General features: G+C 48.0%; 6 protein-coding genes across 6 annotated transcripts; 3 read left to right on the forward strand and 3 right to left on the reverse strand.

The window, feature by feature from the left end:
- Positions 1-206: 206 nt before the first annotated feature.
- FOIG_06118 (uncharacterized protein) lies at positions 207-515 on the forward strand (the record flags this gene model as incomplete). Its single annotated transcript, XM_031205102.1, has 1 exon — positions 207-515. One exon carries the CDS (start codon positions 207-209, stop codon positions 513-515), a length of 309 nt encoding a protein of 102 aa, XP_031065351.1.
- Positions 516-2942: 2427 nt separating this feature from the next.
- Positions 2943-7162, reverse strand: FOIG_06119 (uncharacterized protein). The gene is made up of 3 exons (XM_031205103.1): positions 6653-7162; positions 4023-6500; positions 2943-3970 (listed from the first exon to the last, which is right to left on the reverse strand). Exons 1-3 carry the CDS (start codon positions 6656-6658, stop codon positions 3761-3763), a joined length of 2694 nt encoding a protein of 897 aa, XP_031065352.1. The 5' UTR covers positions 6659-7162; the 3' UTR covers positions 2943-3760.
- Positions 7163-10125: 2963 nt separating this feature from the next.
- Positions 10126-13264, forward strand: FOIG_06120 (uncharacterized protein). Its single transcript, XM_031205104.1, has 3 exons — positions 10126-10337; positions 10682-10829; positions 10879-13264. Exons 1-3 carry the CDS (start codon positions 10329-10331, stop codon positions 12762-12764), a joined length of 2043 nt encoding a protein of 680 aa, XP_031065353.1. The 5' UTR covers positions 10126-10328; the 3' UTR covers positions 12765-13264.
- Positions 10808-14319, reverse strand: FOIG_06121 (ubiquinone biosynthesis methyltransferase). Its single transcript, XM_031205105.1, has 2 exons — positions 13980-14319; positions 10808-13920 (listed from the first exon to the last, which is right to left on the reverse strand). The coding sequence occupies exons 1-2, from the start codon at positions 14306-14308 to the stop codon at positions 13263-13265; spliced, it is 987 nt and encodes a 328-aa protein (XP_031065354.1). The 5' UTR covers positions 14309-14319; the 3' UTR covers positions 10808-13262.
- Positions 14320-14442: 123 nt separating this feature from the next.
- Positions 14443-14625, reverse strand: FOIG_06122 (uncharacterized protein; the record flags this gene model as incomplete). Its single annotated transcript, XM_031205106.1, has 1 exon — positions 14443-14625. The coding sequence occupies one exon, from the start codon at positions 14623-14625 to the stop codon at positions 14443-14445; it is 183 nt and encodes a 60-aa protein (XP_031065355.1).
- A 502-nt stretch (positions 14626-15127) lies between these two features.
- FOIG_06123 (2-oxoisovalerate dehydrogenase E1 component, alpha subunit) lies at positions 15128-16921 on the forward strand. Its single transcript, XM_031205107.1, has 2 exons — positions 15128-15928; positions 15982-16921. The coding sequence occupies exons 1-2, from the start codon at positions 15353-15355 to the stop codon at positions 16753-16755; spliced, it is 1350 nt and encodes a 449-aa protein (XP_031065356.1). The 5' UTR covers positions 15128-15352; the 3' UTR covers positions 16756-16921.
- Positions 16922-17389: the final 468 nt, after the last annotated feature.

Consider the following 17389-nt stretch of genomic DNA (forward strand, 5'->3'; position numbering starts at 1 on the left):
TCTAGTCTACTCCGTACCCCTCCCCATAAAAAGTATAACGAAGTATAATTTATATACCTAGAGCTCTCCCCCCCTGCTCAATTAACTTTCTTCTTTCATACTCATTCTTCATACCACTATTAATCTTCAATTTACTGTTGTTTCCGAGCCATCTACATACACAATCAATCTGAAACACATTTTCTACTTCACTCCTTCAACCAATCATGTCCAGTCCGACCAACAGTGCAGCCAGCAGCCCTATCAAATCGAGAAGAACCTCATCAACCGCATCAAATGAGAGTACTCTAAGCCATCACGAGTTGGAGTACATGTCTCTACGCGATGAGAACCTCAGCTACGAAGATGATGTTGACTTCCACATCTTCATTGATGCCATGGACCGCGTCGACTCGCTTGTCACAGAAAGAGTTCCCCGAAGAGGACGAAAGGAGTCAATAGGCCGTCTGTTCAACGGACTCAACAACAAGCTACGCCGAGACAGCACATCAACACCGGCAGCAGTACTAGAATGAACTTAACGCCAAGGCTCCATCAATGATGTCGTCTTCTCGCTACCCCTTACAGCCAAGCCATCAGGATTTGAGCTTGGACCATGGTCCGATCTTACCTACACCCGAAAAAGAGATTGTCTATCTGTACGATGAGTTATTGGGACCGCAATTGGAAAGGGTGTTTCTTCATTTACGGGCAATGAGACTTTCATTTTCTTCTTTTCACCTGGTCATTCACAGGATGTACAATATTACCCAGCCGTGCCGTTCGTTAGACTCGGCCGATAGTCTACAAGCCGCAACTTTATTATATCAACGCGCAATGCAGCATTCCTTGACATGCCGAAATGCCTCTCCTTGGAAATAGATCGACTTCTTTATGCTTTTCTAGACTTGCTTTTTCCAGCTGAACGAAAAAGTGAGGACGCTCATGACGAATTCTTGGAACAGTTTTGCCTCCACCAACGCCATTTGCCGCCAAGGAGTAAGGAGTAAGGAGCAAAAATGTTGGGATTGGAGGAACAACAACGAACCCACAACCGTTCATTTGACCCTCGTCGCTACCTATTATTCCTGGTGTTGATAACTTGTCTCCGTGTACGGAGCAGACAACACCATATCGCATGACAGGTAATGCAGATGCCAAGGTTGTGCCTGTTGGGCCGTTTTTGGCTGGGAGCCACAACGGTGGAGCGTTGTAAAATAAACTTCGACCACATGTTGTAAACTCTCAGACGGTTTGAGTTTATTACTACACGATATGGACTTACTGACTCAGAGCGCGATACTTCTCCCACCGGCATTCTGACAACCCTTGTTTCTTCAACTGGCCGGTTTAGGAAATCATCAGTCTGACTACCGGACCAATAGCAAGATCAGGACAGAAGAAGGTGCCTTGAATTCACCCCGGGCACAGGAAGATCAAGTTGTATATTGGGTGTTTGCTCATAAACAAGAACAGAACTCAGGTTCGATTACGAGGCATTTGTCAGTGTACTACGTAGACAGATAGTTGAAGCTGTCATCTCTTCGCTCTGTGGAGCTCATATAAGCGCCGTCCCCTAATCACCGCTGCAGATGGTTACCTGTGAGCGCGTAGCTGATCATATTTAGGGTCCATTCTGATTTGACTTCTGACCAGTAATGGCATGGTTCGCAATGTTAGCAACGGCTAGGGTTATTATAATCCTCCTGGCTTCTTTACCCACTCATCATGATCAATAAACGGGTATCACTCTGTAAATGAATTCACTGGCAAGCTACTAGTTTCATATCATGAAGTTTGTTCAGCACTTGAACATATAACAATGTGCCAATTTTTATCTTATGGTGCTTTCATGATTTGTCTTTTATTCTATAGTCTGCAGTTAGCGTGCCATACAATGACATCGAGACGTCCAAGTTAGTATCAAGCTTTGCACAAGAACGATCGAATAGATAGGTTCTAGTTCTATGTAAGCTACCTACATCTTAACTATACCCCTCTAGGAACCTTACTTTACAACTCAAAGTTTCGAGGCTTTGACAGAAGGCCTCATTTCTCCCACAACTTCACATCTGGAAACGTCCAATAGCAGCGCCTTCTGAACAAGTCTGTTATGCTAGCATTTCGCCAGTTCTTGGGTATCCCGCGTTGTTCCATCTGTCATCTATTACAATCGTTTTGCTGCTGGTATCTCTCTGTAAGGCTAACCTTCGTTGGAATTACCAAGATGGAGAACAACACAGTTAGCTACCTCCTACTTGCAGGCAAGAGCCATGAGACATTGATTCTGATATCTCTAACTGAGATACTGATGCATCAGATACGCTACTGTAACTACGGTGTTCCCGTAGGCTTGCTTTCGTCATCTTTCAGCCTCGATCCTCCCGTTGAATACTTCTTCAACTGGTAACTCTGGCCTACTAAGACCGGATGTAAAAGCAAAGGCAAATGATGTACACCCTTGACCGACGTCCTGATCATTATAACAATAATACTGTCAACCGCAAGTGTGCCCCTCTCTGCTATTGTAAGGCTCCCTCAGAACGGATGGTGGTCAGTTCAGATGCCCTGGGAACATCAGACTACAGTCTACGTCAAAGGGACCTCAGTGGGAAACTGAACTGGGCTCTATACCTCACCCAAGGTATCTACACTCCAACTGTAGTATCACTGATCAGTTGAGACGACTTTAGCCGATTACCCACAGTCCACCACCAACATCAAGGGATGGCCTATTTCATCAAACATATTTTATTGGCGGCTATGGTTACAGTTGGCACAACAGCCGTACGATTCCTCTGACCTCCTCTGTTTAACTATCACATGGTATTCTCGTGATTATTCACATGGGGGTTCTCTCCTCGCGCCACCCTCTGGCAATGCTTAGGCTGTCAGTTTTAGGTAATTGATAGTGTTAGCTCTGCGCTCGAGAACTCCAGAAGCTCCGGGAAGTGTCGGTGGACGTGTAAAGAGCCCTTAAAAACAGAACATGCCCATATCAATCAGGTTGGTCGTCGACGAGGCACGCTTGGAGTTGGTGCTTCGGGGCAGTAACGGAAGTACTTCACGCTCGCAGGAACTTGAGAAGGATGTCAGCCGTGAAGACTACGTACAAGTCTTTCTTGTGTCAAACCCGATGTAAAATATCATTAAACAATAAGACGCGCATAGTTGACAGGACGAACTGCTTCGCATTACATTTAACCATGCTTAAGGACTCTTCCAACATCATATACTAGCAGTTCTATCTCTATTAGATCATATCCTACAGCTTCATACCTCATGCTGTTCCTGATCGTTGTTGACGACACCATCAACAGCAGTTCAAGACATATGTGTCCAGCACCTTGAGTATTAGTCCCCCAAGGAAAACGAGCTATTTTCTCCTCCCATGCCAGACAGTCCGTCGCTTCTTCAAAGATAAACGCTCATCCCAGTGCTCCAACAACAAATAACTCCACCAAACATTATTGCAAAGACTGACAGCGCAGGGAAAAACAGGAAGACCAAGAAAGGCTCACACAAGATTGTCTCCACGCCAGTCTCGTGGCCATTCTTCTTTCACAAAGGAGAAAAGGAAATTGGAAGTGTATGTTTGCAAGCCTGTTACGCCCTCGTGCGCTCGTCTTCCGGAACTCCGCCATATGCTAGGGCTGATTGAAAACGCTGCACGCTGTCTGAGGCACTTGCCCCGGCAGCTAATGATAGTCGGTGATGATAAAAACATTAACATATATAATGATCAACTCTGCGAATGAGCTTTGCACAACTACTCGGGCTGTTACCACATATCCTCTCGCCCATCCTGCCGACGATCGTTCCCATTGTCATGGTACTGGTGGTAGTATTCCTTGGATCCCGGTCCGTACCCTTCTGGATCGTCGTAGCCATAGTCTTGTTGGTGATCTGTGCCATGCTCATCCTCATAAATCTGAGCATCGTCAACATAATCAACCTCTCCGTTACCAGACTCGCCATATTGTACCGCGGCCTGTGGTTGAAATTAGCAAGATCGTTTACATAATTGTCTGGGTATCACTTACCCGGTGATAATCGAAGTCGTATTGATCCATGGCTTCTTGGGCATCTTGCTCCTCCTGCATTTGCTGTTGAGCCAGGTATTCCTGCTCTTGTTGCTTTCGTCGAGCTTCCTCCTCCAAGCGTTTCTGTTGCGGCGAAATGGGCACGTTCATCTGGGGATGCATCGCTTGAACTATAGCCAGGTAACTGTACATGAAATTGCTCAGTAGAACTTGGCTGAGCAAGGGTCGACGGGGGTTGGCCAACTTGATATGAGCCATTCGATATATCGCTCTCTCCTCGAGAAGAGGAAACCTTGTCCAGTGGTAATCCACATCTGGGACTAAGGGCTTATATACTGGCTCCTCGGGAACCTTGAGGTGTTGTGTCTTCTTCGCATTTCGCTCTTTCTCTTCCTTCTTCTTACTTCCACCAAAGATGGACGAGAAGATACTACCATCCTTGTCCCTCTTGGAATCACTCTTGCGGTGGCTCTCCTTCTTTCGTTCCTCCTGCAACTTGCTTTCCACGTTGTCACGGTCAAGGACCAGACTCTCACGGCCCTTGGGTGTATTTTTATCAATCGATGTTTGAATAACATCCAATCGTACATTGTCTTGAACTCTTTCGCCGAGTGATTTGGTCTTGGACTTCTTACTCTCTTCTTTCTTCTTTTCTTTGTCATCGCTTGTACTCTTGAACCATTTCCAGGCGCTTCCGGAAGACTTGGTCGAGCTTGAATCGTCATCCCGATCCTTCTTCGATTTCTTTTCGGATTTTCGCTCATCCTGGTTCAGTGTCGGTATGAAAGTGAGGCTATCAGTTCGCGATGAGCCGCTTCCAGGAAGTAGTGAAGGGTTTGCCGCAAGATTATCGTTCAAGGATTGGCTTTGGGGATATGATGATCGGGAGGTATGTTGCTGTTGTGCAGGCTGAGACGCAGGTTGTCTGCCAATGCTTCGTCGACTTGAGCGGCTAGGTTCTTCCTCTATCACGGGTTCAGGTTCCGACATTCTCTGAGAAACAGGGTGAGTCTTTGCGTTTTGGGATGATGACCGTTTTGGAAACTTCTGTTCATGCTGATCGTGAGCGTCTTGATAAGTTGAGGTCTCAATCGTTGGAAGACTCGGTGAAGATCGGATGGGTAACTGGTCTTGAAATGTCTCTGCACGTTTGAGCTCGCTATTGTTGGTCCCTTGCCTTGTTTCATCATATGAATCGAAATCTTCCACGGACTCCTGGGAGAACTTATGTGATCGTTTGACTGTGCGATTTTGTTGTGAGTAGTTGTCTGCTACAGGCTCCGACTGGACTCGTGTAAGACCGTGACCGGGTGGTGCTTCCAGAGGAGCGAAATTCGAATCCTCACTAGGCTGTTGTCTATGTCCAGACCGTCGAGCCAGGGGTCCAGTCCGTAGACTACCGCCCTTGCGATATGTTGTTCGAGTTGACCTCCGCAGTCCCATACCTGGGGCAGCAGGCAAAATTGGCATATCGTCTGCATTGCTCTCAGGCCCAGAGGGTGCCACTTGAGATTCTTGAGCAAATTTCTGGACGGCTTTCGTGGGATCTTTGACGAGTTCTTCCAGGCTGAGTTCATGGCTGTGGCCCCGTGAGCGTTTTCGATCTAATCGCTCAGCACCATCGACATAACCGAGAGTACCGCCTTCTCCTGAATTGTCTATTTGTCGTGACAGCATGGACTTTTTTCTTCTTAGGCCCCCAGCTCCCGAGTCGCCTTCACTGGTATCGGTATCGGCAGATAGAAAAGAGTCTCCAGATCTTCGTCTTATCGAATGAACCCTGTTTTCAAGAAACGACTTGAACTCGCCGGGGGCCAACTCTGGATGCACCCTAGCAGGAACCCAGAGTAGTCTTGAAGGGTCGTTCTCATCATCGTCACCGCTTGGTGCTATAGTCGGCATAGCCATCAAAGACATGGGTGGCATATCTGGATCCTTGTTGTTTCCAACATCCATCGACAGCCGCCTGAGGGCCTGTAAATTACTCAACTCCTGAGCGATGTCATTCGGATTATCAATGTTCGTGAGAGAAAATTGCGAGTCGGCTTGAACATCGCGAAGTGAAAGCGTGGGAGATAACGGCGATTTTGGTCCTTGTTCGAATGAGTTACTTCGCTGGCCTTGTGAAAGCGGTTGAGGGCGTTTGGCCGGGTCGCCATTCACAGGTGATGTCTCGCCGGCGGACGATTCGGAATCGGTTCGCTTAAGTCCTCTTCGTGTGTCTACAGACAGAAATCGATCATCTGAAGGTGGTCGAGGGAGCGATTCTTGGTAAGGTGTCGGACCGCCTATGAAGCTCAGTGGACGATTTACACTCAACGGTCGACCACCTTCTGATCCTGAATCGTCTTCATCGCCATACAGAGTACCAATAGCCTCGGTGACATGATGGCTTGGATCAGAAATCGAAAGTTGACTGGAATGGCCGCGTCTGCTGGCAAAACTGCCGCCAACATCGCCGCGGGGTCGAGATGATGTCTATACAGACAACAAACTAGGATCAGCATGGGTGGCGACAACCTGAGAAAGCCGTGACGAAATAAACAAAAGAGCGCAATTACACCAACTGCCAATAACTGCGTGTTCCATATAGAGAAATAAGCATTCGGTGAATGTAAATATTGACGTACCATCATCGACGGCTGGGTGGGCCTCAACGGAGGCTTGCACGCCCACGATTGCCTGTGTGCGGTATCCCGGCTTGTCTATTAAAACGATGTTGAATGTCGAATCTACGTTATCATGGGCCTTAGTGCACCACGGTACTAGCGGCGCAAAGGAATGGAACGTCTGTGGCTCGAAAGGATGAGAGGTTTGGTCACCTCCTGGGACGGCGTTCTCGTCAAGTCTGTTGTCGCATGGGGAGAATGTGAGGACGAGCCGCTGATCTGTATGTCGTCCGTCAAGGGTTCCTAGTGTCCCGTATCGTATCTTGGTGGGGGTGATATCGTCTATTTGAATCGTTTCGGGTGATGTGATCGTAGAGGAACTGGTAGGAGGCTGTGGCTGTTTCTTTGAAATAGACAAAGACTCAAATCAAGGGAGACAGAAAGAAGAGGTTCGTCCAAGGCCCAAGGCGAGATACAAGTTGGGTAGCCCTGGTAAGGGTAGGTACATGCAATCAAAGGGTGACGGTACTTAGACCGGGGCATGAGACGTGTCAAGGTAGGTCACGTGGTGGAGGCGCTTACAGCGGGGCATCAGGCGCTGTTCCACTGTATCACAGCGCTATCTTGCACTAAAGTTGGCGCCCGTCGGGGTGGTTCAGTGCCGCAGGCCCATGTGAGAGGCTGGATTAGAGTTGGACATCTATTCATGGACACTATAACTCTGGGCGGAAAATATCTTGAAGATATACTAAGAATAAACATACAACATGGTTTTCTATCAGATATCTGTGCAAATCAGATAGTTGTGCATGATTGATAAATCATGTGTCAGGTACCCAAGTTGCCTAGTCATTATGGATGCGGCCATGAAGCCTTGCTTTGAGTTTCTAACTCGCTGAACGTCTGTGCTGGGCTGGTCAATGTCCCTTCAATCCCTCGAATCAAAACCAGGAGTAAAGAGCCCTGAAAAAGGGTCCATCCTTGCTTGCCCAGAATGAACCCAACAGTCAAGCTCATTTTCTTCTTGGCCAGCTTAATAAAGGGCTTCTCATGTCCGAAAGGACGGTCTTGTCACGTCTGCGGTGCGCATGGCAACCTACTTGCTGTGATGGATGGCGAATATCACATAACGTAGCGGCTAATATCATTGAGGGGGTGCCATGGTAACAAGGCCGAATAATCGCGGTCATTTTGACCCGTGAGGAATGTCTCTTGCGCATGGCTGTATGCTCCAGACAACACGAACAACATTTCATTCAACACATACCAAATGACACAGTTGAGTCCTGGTTTAGATCACTCTTCACGTAATGAGCCTCTAGCGTGAGCTATAATTATCCATCAGTGAAACAGGCTGCACATGCACGTTGGGCTTCATGTCTTCTGCATTGTCCGGAAATGTCATTGTTCGTATTAGGATCAAGCAAATAAGATCATATAGCAGAGGAATGAGATGCTAATAACCTGAACGAAAGGTTCCCATCAGTATTGTAAATGTCAAGTCTACGTAAATCAGCTAGCAAATAGGCAAAAGGCGCAAGAAAGGGAGGGGAATGCCGATTAGGTAGTCAAATGTATAGCAACAATCACTGAGGACCTTACAAGAATCTTACTACCTATTATATACCAACCTTAGTCAAGTATGATTATGGACTTACGATAAGAGAAAAAATAGGTATGTCGTTTAAGAATGCGAACTTATTACACATGTCCAAAGGGCCTGGACAGTATCAGCATTTATACTCATAAACAGAATTGCGTTACTACAATTTTCCGCTTCGCTGAAGACTAATACTTTACCCTGGTCTATAATCTGATGGTTGTGTAACTTTAACATACTCTTCTTGAAGCTTGTTTCGTTTCTGTAGAGCAATTCATCGTCCATTTGCTGTTTGTTTCCTGTATTAGATAGAGTGCTTGATGACCGCATCATCGGTCGCATGTGGGTGTTATCCTTGTCTCAGATCAGCACAAAGCTATGATACCCAAGAGCCAAGGCCAGCCCCATGCTTCTTTTTGTATATTCGTATAGATATGTTCTATCGTATGGTTTATCCTGTCTCGCAGTGGTTCCAGAGTTTTTGTTGTATAATCTCACAACATCGGTAGGGAATTGGTCCATTTGCAAGTCATGTTAAATCCAAGGCAAACAGAGTTACATTGGGAACTCCAACAACACCATTACTCCAAGGGCAAGTCTACCCCGCTGAACTTGTTACGGATCGAACAAGAAGGGAGATATACGGAGTACCTACTCAAAGCATGCCGGGGGGGCTGTGATGACTCGGACAGTAGGCATCGCTCCGCGCCGTCACAGATCTCCTTCATCTGAAGGGAGCATCAAAGGAATATCAAGCACTGAAGACATTCATTACCAAACTTTTTATAACTTGCAATATGTCTTGCTTAGGCTGGCCTCCTTAATGATCTTCATATGTGATTGTCCACAAAGTTGCTGGATAATAGTCTTAAACCTACTCATAGATAGAATGTGGTTTCGTGTAACTGGCACCCTTACCTACCACGAGATACCGATTCTATGAGAGGCAAGAAAGCTTAGAATCTCTATGCTAAGTGATTAAAAGACTGAGGTAAGTTTAGTATATATTACCAAGCCTTTAGACTATTTGATTTTGGCACCTCAGTTTAGCATCTGAAGTTTTCTTGCTCCCTGAGCCTATTCGACCGCTAACCGTAAGCTCGCATTGTCGCTTTACCTATTCCTCTGGCCATAAACAAGGAATATGGTTTTTTCTCTCACTCGCTGTTTCAGCCTTCGGGTAAAGGGAATGGAAACGTAAATCAGGATTGTTATTCTGTGTGAGCCCTGGTGTGGGTGATTGTGACTGAGTCTGATTGTCAGGCAGGACTATCCATTGGACTCGACAAAGGAGATTGAGCTCCATATCCTTATAATACAAAGGCTTAATATCAGGAATCGACTTGTTTGAGTGGCTCAGTATATAAGCTACCTACTTAAGATAGGCAGGAGAATAAGTGCTTGATCTTCATGAAATCCTTGGTCTAAGCAATTAGTGAATTGAGTGGAGAGCTTCAATCCGGGAACAGGTAAACAAAGTTGGATACTTAGGAGGAATCAAGATTAAGATTTAAAAAAATATGTATATATATATATATATATATATATATATAGGCAATCAGAAGAGAAACTATGATGTATTTCTCGTTACCATGGATTTCTGTTTACCTATATAGATTCACTTGAGGTTGTATTGTTTGTGCAGGGTAAGGAACTTTCAAATCAAAACGGTGACAAGACCTTGATCTCAAACGGTCATCTCTACGATTGCCGACCATTAACCGTTTGGAGAGCACCACTGAATGAGCTTCCCCTGGTCTAGGCCCAAATAACTCTTCCAGGCGGACAAGGCACCTCGTCAGAGGTGAAGCTGATGCGGCTAGTCCGAAAACGGTAAAGCCTTTGGCTCCCGATTCTTGGGGCCACCTAGAAATTATCTCTACCTCTGAGGTAGCCTTGCTAAAGCTACGAAAATCCACCTCCCCGTGATTGCCTCCCTGTCTTCCATTCCACATCGTCACCTCTTTTGATACCCATTCATCCTCTTCTGGGAGCTCTATCTCACTATCAGAGCATCCTTTCTCACCGTACACGCGATTATCCGAACACGCGAATCTTCGACCGACTTCGAGCGCATAGAATCAGTTGATTGATAGAATGGCTGCTGTGAGTGCTCTCCCCATGACATGGCCCCTTCTATTATCCGCTATTTGCCCATCTCCCTCGCACTGTTCACGGCTTTCCACAAGCGAGCATAAGCTTCGCATTATTTGCAACACCTTGCCAGATAGCCCATGGCCACTTCTGCCTTTCTCGCATTCTCCGTGTTGCCTTGCTCCCAAGCCCGCCTTCTCCCCGCTCGCGTGTTGTCCCGCCGTTGCGCCCCGTTAGATGGCCTCAACTTCGAGATCCGCAACTCCACGTTCATATGCACTTCCACGAAAATGCGATTACCCCGACTGCGCAGTCGGCCACTTTGAAGAAAACATTAGTTAACACATCCCCAACAGCCGCGAGCATACAATAACCCGGGCCCAGGCTACCTTCAGAATGGTGCTGGTGGTCTTCCTCCCACTGGTGCTGCACCACTTTTGCCCAACCAGGGTCGCGTCCTTCAAACCGGTCCCCTAAGAGTTCTGTGTATTGCCGATGTTCGAGGTTGGTAATTATGGGCGAAGCAGTCAGACAAACACTGAACACCATATAGGAAACCTGAGATCACTCAATGATCTTGCGAAACAAGCCCGAGCTGACCATATCATCCACACCGGTGATTTTGGTTTCTACGACGACACTTCCCTGGAACGAATCGCCGAGAAGACGCTTAAGCATGTTGCGCAGTATTCGCCCTTGATTTCCGAGCCTGTAAAGAAGGCTATTCAACAAGGAGGACCAGGCCCCGTAAAGTCCCGATTCCCGCCAAATGAGCTTCCTCTCTCGGAGCTGCCTCTCCTTATCAGCGGTGAGGTCAAGCTTGATGTTCCCGTCTATACCGTCTGGGGTGCTTGCGAAGATGTCCGAGTACTAGAGAAGTTCCGAACCGGCGAGTACAAGGTCCCTAACCTGCACATCATCGACGAGGCTCGATCAATGCTACTGGAGGTTGGCGGTGTCAAGTTGCGACTACTTGGTCTTGGTGGTGCTGTTGTCATGCATAAGCTTTTTGATAATGGCGAAGGCCGCACTACCATTGCTGGTGGTCAGGGTACTATGTGGACAACTCTCCTGCAAATGGGTGAGCTTGTCGACACGGCGCACCGAGTTTACGATCCTACCGAAACCCGCATCTTTATCACACATGCGTCTCCTGCTCGTGAGGGTATTTTGAACCAGCTCTCAGTGACCCTTAAGGCCGACTTCTCTATCTCTGCCGGACTCCACTTCCGATATGGCAGTTCTTACAATGAGTTCAGCGTCAACCCTACTCTCGACCATTACCGTGGCAAGCTTGCTGCCTCCAAGGCTTCTTTCAACGACGTTTGGGAGACTGTCAAGAGTGAGGTGGAACCTGCTATCCAGCAGAATGAGGCCCAACAGAACCTTCTGAAGAATGCCCTGCAAATCGTCGAGAAGATGCCAACCACTGCTGCTGGTGGCAACCCCTTTGGTGGCCCGGCTGCTGGCCAGGCCTCCCTCGGACAAGTCGACGAGAGTGCCTTCAAGAATATGTGGAACTTTAACCTTGCTGATGCGGCTTTTGGCTACCTGGTTCTCGAGATTCAGGATGGCCGTATTGGTACTGAGATGCGTGCTCAAGGCTTCAACTTCTCTCACCGTGGCGCCAAGCAGCAGCCCGGCATTCCTCCCACCACAGCTGGCCCAGCCGGTATTCCTTCACCTGCCCCTCCCTCGACCCAGTCCAGCGTCCCCCCTCCTACCAGCCGACAGCCTTCAACAGTCCAGGCTGCTAAGCCAGCTGTCGCAACTCCTCTGACCGGCCCACCCAAGCCAGCGACTCCCCAACCTGCCCCAAGCTCGAGCAGTCCTGCTCCCGCTCCCCCCAGCAAAGACACCGAGAAGGCCACAGCTCCGGCTTCCGCTCCAGCTAACGGTTCAGCGCACCCTGAACGTGTTTCTTCTCCCGCTCCTAAGACACCTGCCTCGGACATCATCGGTCTTTTCATTATGAACGTTAACACCGAGGATCAGTGCCGAGAACTGTTCAGCGAGGAGGACAAGAACAAGATTCTCAAGGTTGACAAGTGGGGTAATTCAAACAAGGTTGTTCAGTTCAAGACAGCAGAGGACCGTGATGCTGCTTTGGCCAGACTTCCTGAGGATGTCAAGACTAGAACCCAGGAGGACCGATCCAAGCCTCTGGTCAAGATTTTCCAACATCGCGAGGGCAAGACATATGCCAACCGAGGTGGTGCTGGTAACTGGGGTGCCAGCGGACGCGGCGGTGCCACCAACACCAGTGGATATCGCAGCGCTGGAGGAGCCAGTGACTCCGAATCTAACCGACGCGGTGGACGAGGTGGTCGCGGTCGTGGCGGAGATCGTGGACGGGGTGGACGTGGTCGAGGAGGCCTCAAGGGCGAGGGAGGCACCTCTTCACCTGCCGCCGCTCCCGCCACACCCGCCGCCGATTAATATCATACTCAAAATTTGAGTGTCACTACATAACCGTTCTGAGGCCTTGGTCCTTTCCATGCGCCTTTTATTATCTTTGCCTGCTTTTTTTGGGCATCACCTGTTTGTTACGCCTTGATCTGATCTGATAGGGGCTTAAGCAACAGGAAAAGCGAGGATATCTCACCGGCCTCGTTTTCATGTATCGTGTACCTAATGAGATTTCGGAGTCGAAAATCCTTGACATCGAGGGTACGGCTTCTTTAGTTTTGACCTGTATGGAGTTCAGTTGTGAAGAGAATTAAAAAAAACATCGTTCTGGGCCCTAGAAAGCATTTCAGAGACGTGGATGTGATGATGACGTTCACGGAAGCTGGATTAGGGGATTAGGTTGAGGACGATTTGGAATGAATTAACTTCCTATTGTACAATGCTAGACTCTGATTGACTATTCGTGATGCTGATCGTGATTGATGGACTATTTTACAGACTAAATTACATGTGTATCTTTTAGCCACCTCATACAGGCTTCATGCCCTTGTGAATAGCGGCAATACCACCAGTCAGGTCCTCGTAGCCTTCTCCAGCAACGACAAAACCTGCATCCTTGATCATGTTTCTGAACTCGGTCTGGCTAGGAAATCTCTCAATACTCTCGACCAGATACTGATAGCTGTCGCGGTCCCCTGCCACTAGTTGACCGATTAAAGGGATGCCCTTGAAGGACCACTGCTTATAGATCGTGTTGAAGATGGGGTGCTTGTCAACCTTTGAGAACTCAAGGCAGGCAAACACACCACCAGGCTTCAAAACCCGATGGGCTTCCTTCAAAGCAGCAGGGATGTTGGAGAAGTTGCGAATACCGAAGGCAACTGTGTAAAGATCGAGCGAGTTATCCTCAATCTGAGAGGGGAGGACTTCGGCGTTTGCCTCGAGAAAAGAGAGGGCGGATTGGTGGGACGCGGGGAGTGCAAGAGAACGCTGGCGACCAACTGCCAGCATATCGGGGTTGATGTCGGAGATAATAACGGAGACATTGGGGTTGCAGTTGAACTCGTGGGCGTGCTGAAGGTGTCGGAAAGCGATATCGCCAGTTCCGCCAGCAACGTCGAGAATGCGCTGAGGTTGACCAGGGGGGTTCGTAGCACCAGGGTTGAGGGAAGAGATAAAGTAGTCCCTACGCTTCGTTGTTAGTTTGTTACACCGTGCGGTATAATTTAAAGGGACTTAACGCACTTCCATAGACGATGAATACCCAGAGACATGAAATCGTTCATCTTATCATAGGATTCGGCGACACTTGTAAATACACCAGCAACACGCTGCTGCTTCTCTGCTTCAGTGACAGTCTCATATCCGAAGTGGGTAGGTCGATCAGATGTCGGGGTTGATTTGTCGCCACGGACGGCATTGGTAGAGCAAAATGGCCGGACGAAAGTAGGAGAACATCTCGAGGGTTTCAGTGTGCGAGAAAAGCCCCGGAGGGCTGTGCGCGAGGCCATTGTGAATGTAGTTGGGCCTCGGAGGTTATGGGAAGCTCTGGTTGAGGTCAGTTCGAAAATCATACGAGGCTGAGAGTTGGAGTTTTGCGGTGGGTCAGAAATCGTGGCGCGCCAGCCTTGTAGCCACAGTGGCTGACATTTTTCTCAATAGACAGACTGGCAGTTAAGAAGGGTAATGGAGGTATCCCATCTCACCTTTAGACGCTTTCCCCAGAGTTGGCAACAGTTGAAGCATTACCCTTGTTCTTTTCTTGGCGGTGCTTAAAGATAGCACGAATGAAGGTGTGCACCCGGGTCTTCAACCACCAGGCAAGGAGTGCGAAAATTGCGAAGAGGGTGAGGAATAGAATTGAGATGGCTACTGCTGGACTGGGAGTCATATCGAAAGTCGTTTCAGAGTGTTGGGCGAGATGTTGTTGTAGGGGATGTCTTTCACGGTGTTGTTTTGCAAAGATTAGGAAAGTGGGAGATTGAAGATATTTCTCTATTACTTCAACTGCATTCTTGGTCAATTTTGACAGTGATTCTATCTACTGGTTGCCGTGGTGCATATTGCTATATGTTGATTGTGTTTGAGATTCACTGGCAGCTGGTGACAGCTGCATTTAAAAGTGGCAGATGCTAGAGCTGGGACTGGATCCATCCATGGAGATCTGGAGTTTATCGCGAGTGTGGGGTAGAGCGATAAGAACTTTGTGTGGGGGATAAGTCGGGGTCCTCATGGCTATCATGGGCTTGGGCTTCATGGCCGGCATCAAACATGACATGATGAATGGTTGGTCAAGTCAGGAGGCACGGTGTAAGGTCTGACAAGGAAGTCAACCAATTACCGAATAAGTAAGACACCCTTGAAAACAAATGCTGGCTGAGTATGCCGAACATCGTCAAACCACGGCTTATTACTATCTCGCCGTCTCGGCTTTCACGGGTTGGAGTCGGCTCAGGATGACGTCGCTTCCTCGCGGTATCAGACACAACAACCCCTCGGTAATACGGTCTACTATCTATCTGGCATATCATTGACGTCTAGCAATTTGAATAAAAGAAAACATAGCCCAGATTCCAATTGACCCTCCAGAAACCCAAGCACCCACATACACATACATCATGAAGTCCCGAGCTCTGCGTCAAGTCGCCCTGCGGCGGGCCACCCTTTCTAGACCACATGTAACACCCCTTGCTATCCGATCAGCCAGCAGTGTATCGCAACGGCCCAATTCCAACTTTGTCTCCTTTCCTGGTGCTTTGAAGAGCGCATTCACAAGCTCTCTCAAATTCGAAGACCCCGAGTCGTATCCTGCCTTATCGACGTATCGCGTTGTAGACCAGCATGGAGTTGTGGTGGATGAATCGTTCAAACCTGATATCTCCGATGAGGAGGTTATTCGTCTATACAAAGATATGGTCTTCATCTCAATCATGGACCTGATTATGTTTGATGCGCAAAGACAAGGTCGATTGAGCTTCTATATGGTTAGTGCTGGCGAGGAGGCCGTCAGCATTGGAAGTTCAAGCGTGCTCGACAAAGACGATGTCATGTTCTGTCAATACAGAGAACAAGGCGTGTTTAAGGAGCGAGGATTTACAGCCAAGGATTTCATGAGCCAATTGTTTGGCAACAAGAACGACCCAAGTCGAGGACGAAGCATGCCTGTCCATTACGGAAGCAAAGAGCTGAATATTGTGAGTACGATGCGAGTTGAAACCAACAGTCCAAAACTAACACAGTGGCATAGCATTCAATTTCATCTCCATTAGCGACACAACTTCCCCAGGCTTCCGGTGCCGCCTATGCTCTTAAGATGCAAAAGCTTCAAGACCCCAGCTCCAAAGCTCGTGTGGTAGCAGCGTACTTTGGTGAGGGTGCGGCCAGTGAAGGAGACTTCCACGCTGCTCTCAACATTGCCGCAACACGATCGTGCCCTGTTATCTTCATCTGCAGAAACAACGGATATGCTATCTCAACGCCTACACTAGACCAATACCGTGGTGATGGTATCGCCAGCCGTGGTATTGGCTACGGTATCGATACAATCCGAATAGATGGTAACGATATCTGGGCTGTCAGAGAAGCTACAAAGAAGGCACGTGAGATGGCCCTTGAAGATGGTGGCAAGCCAGTTCTCATTGAAGCCATGACCTACCGTGTCTCTCATCACAGCACATCAGACGACTCATTCGCCTACCGTGCGCGCGTAGAAGTCGAGGATTGGAAGCGTCGCGATAACCCTATTACTCGACTACGAAAGTGGATGGAAGCAAAGGGTATCTGGGATGAAGCTAAGGAGAAGGAGGCTCGCAGTGATCTTCGCAAGGAGATATTGAAGGCGTTCAGTGAGGCAGAGCGGGAGAAGAAGCCCCCAATTCGAGGCATGTTTGAGGATATCTACGAAGAGTTGACAGATGACTTGAAGGCGCAGATGAAGGAGCTTAAGGAGATGTTGGATAAGTATCCTGAGGAGTATGATGTTGCTGAGTTCGAGGGTGGTAAGGATAGCTTGAAGCCATAAGATAGAAGTTGTAATGGGGCGATGAATAGCCCAGCCGATGCATAATCAAAGAACAATCTCGAATGGTATTCTAATCATGTTCAGTAAAAATTTCAACCAGTGGCGTATAGTAACAAGTGACATCAGTTTGTGGTTTTTCTTCTTAGTAATGTGTTGTGCATCCGCCAGCTGACCTTGGTTTCGAGTATCTGTGGAGCTTATTATGGCCCAAAGATGTTCTTCTGAAAACTATAACAAGCTTAGATCTTATGCAAATACTAAGGTAGTCGGTTCGTCCATCCCGTCTAGTACAACGAGATTTAAAGGCCAAAGTACCTTGTCGTCACGCGGGCAGCTCAGAATTATCCAAACAGCGATAAAATGAATCATCCGAGAATGACGATAAGCCTCAGTGAGCCAGAGTCAGACAGCCGTCTCATCTTTGTGCTCTGAATATGATTTATATCAAACGACATCAGATTTTAGTCAAGTAGTTTGAGGCTCTCTTGGCCCATTCGGCCGTGCAATATCCGATGTTGATGGCTAGAGATGGTTGTCGCATTCATTAGCGTGGCCTCTTCAGTGGGTTTTACTGAGTAAGGTATGATAGACGCCACTATGGACCTAAGCGGGCCGCTCCACATGCTGAGAACGG

This window comes from Fusarium odoratissimum (genome assembly GCF_000260195.1).
Source record: "Fusarium odoratissimum NRRL 54006 unplaced genomic scaffold supercont1.8, whole genome shotgun sequence".
Classification (NCBI taxonomy): domain Eukaryota; kingdom Fungi; phylum Ascomycota; class Sordariomycetes; order Hypocreales; family Nectriaceae; genus Fusarium; species Fusarium odoratissimum.

Coding starts and splice junctions, on each gene's coding strand:
- FOIG_06123 (XM_031205107.1), top strand. CDS start 15,353: ATGAAGTCCCGAGCTCTGCGTCAAGTCGCCCTGCGGCGGGCCACCCTT. Junction 15,929..15,981: donor GAAGCAAAGAGCTGAATATT/GTGAGTACGATG, acceptor ACAGTGGCATAG/CATTCAATTTCATCTCCATT.
- FOIG_06120 (XM_031205104.1), top strand. Junction 10,830..10,878: donor GTGTATTGCCGATGTTCGAG/GTTGGTAATTAT, acceptor AACACCATATAG/GAAACCTGAGATCACTCAAT.
- FOIG_06119 (XM_031205103.1), bottom strand. Junction 3,971..4,022: donor ACGACTTCGATTATCACCGG/GTAAGTGATACC, acceptor TTTCAACCACAG/GCCGCGGTACAATATGGCGA.
- FOIG_06121 (XM_031205105.1), bottom strand. CDS start 14,308: ATGATTTTCGAACTGACCTCAACCAGAGCTTCCCATAACCTCCGAGGC. Junction 13,921..13,979: donor GGTATTCATCGTCTATGGAA/GTGCGTTAAGTC, acceptor AACGAAGCGTAG/GGACTACTTTATCTCTTCCC.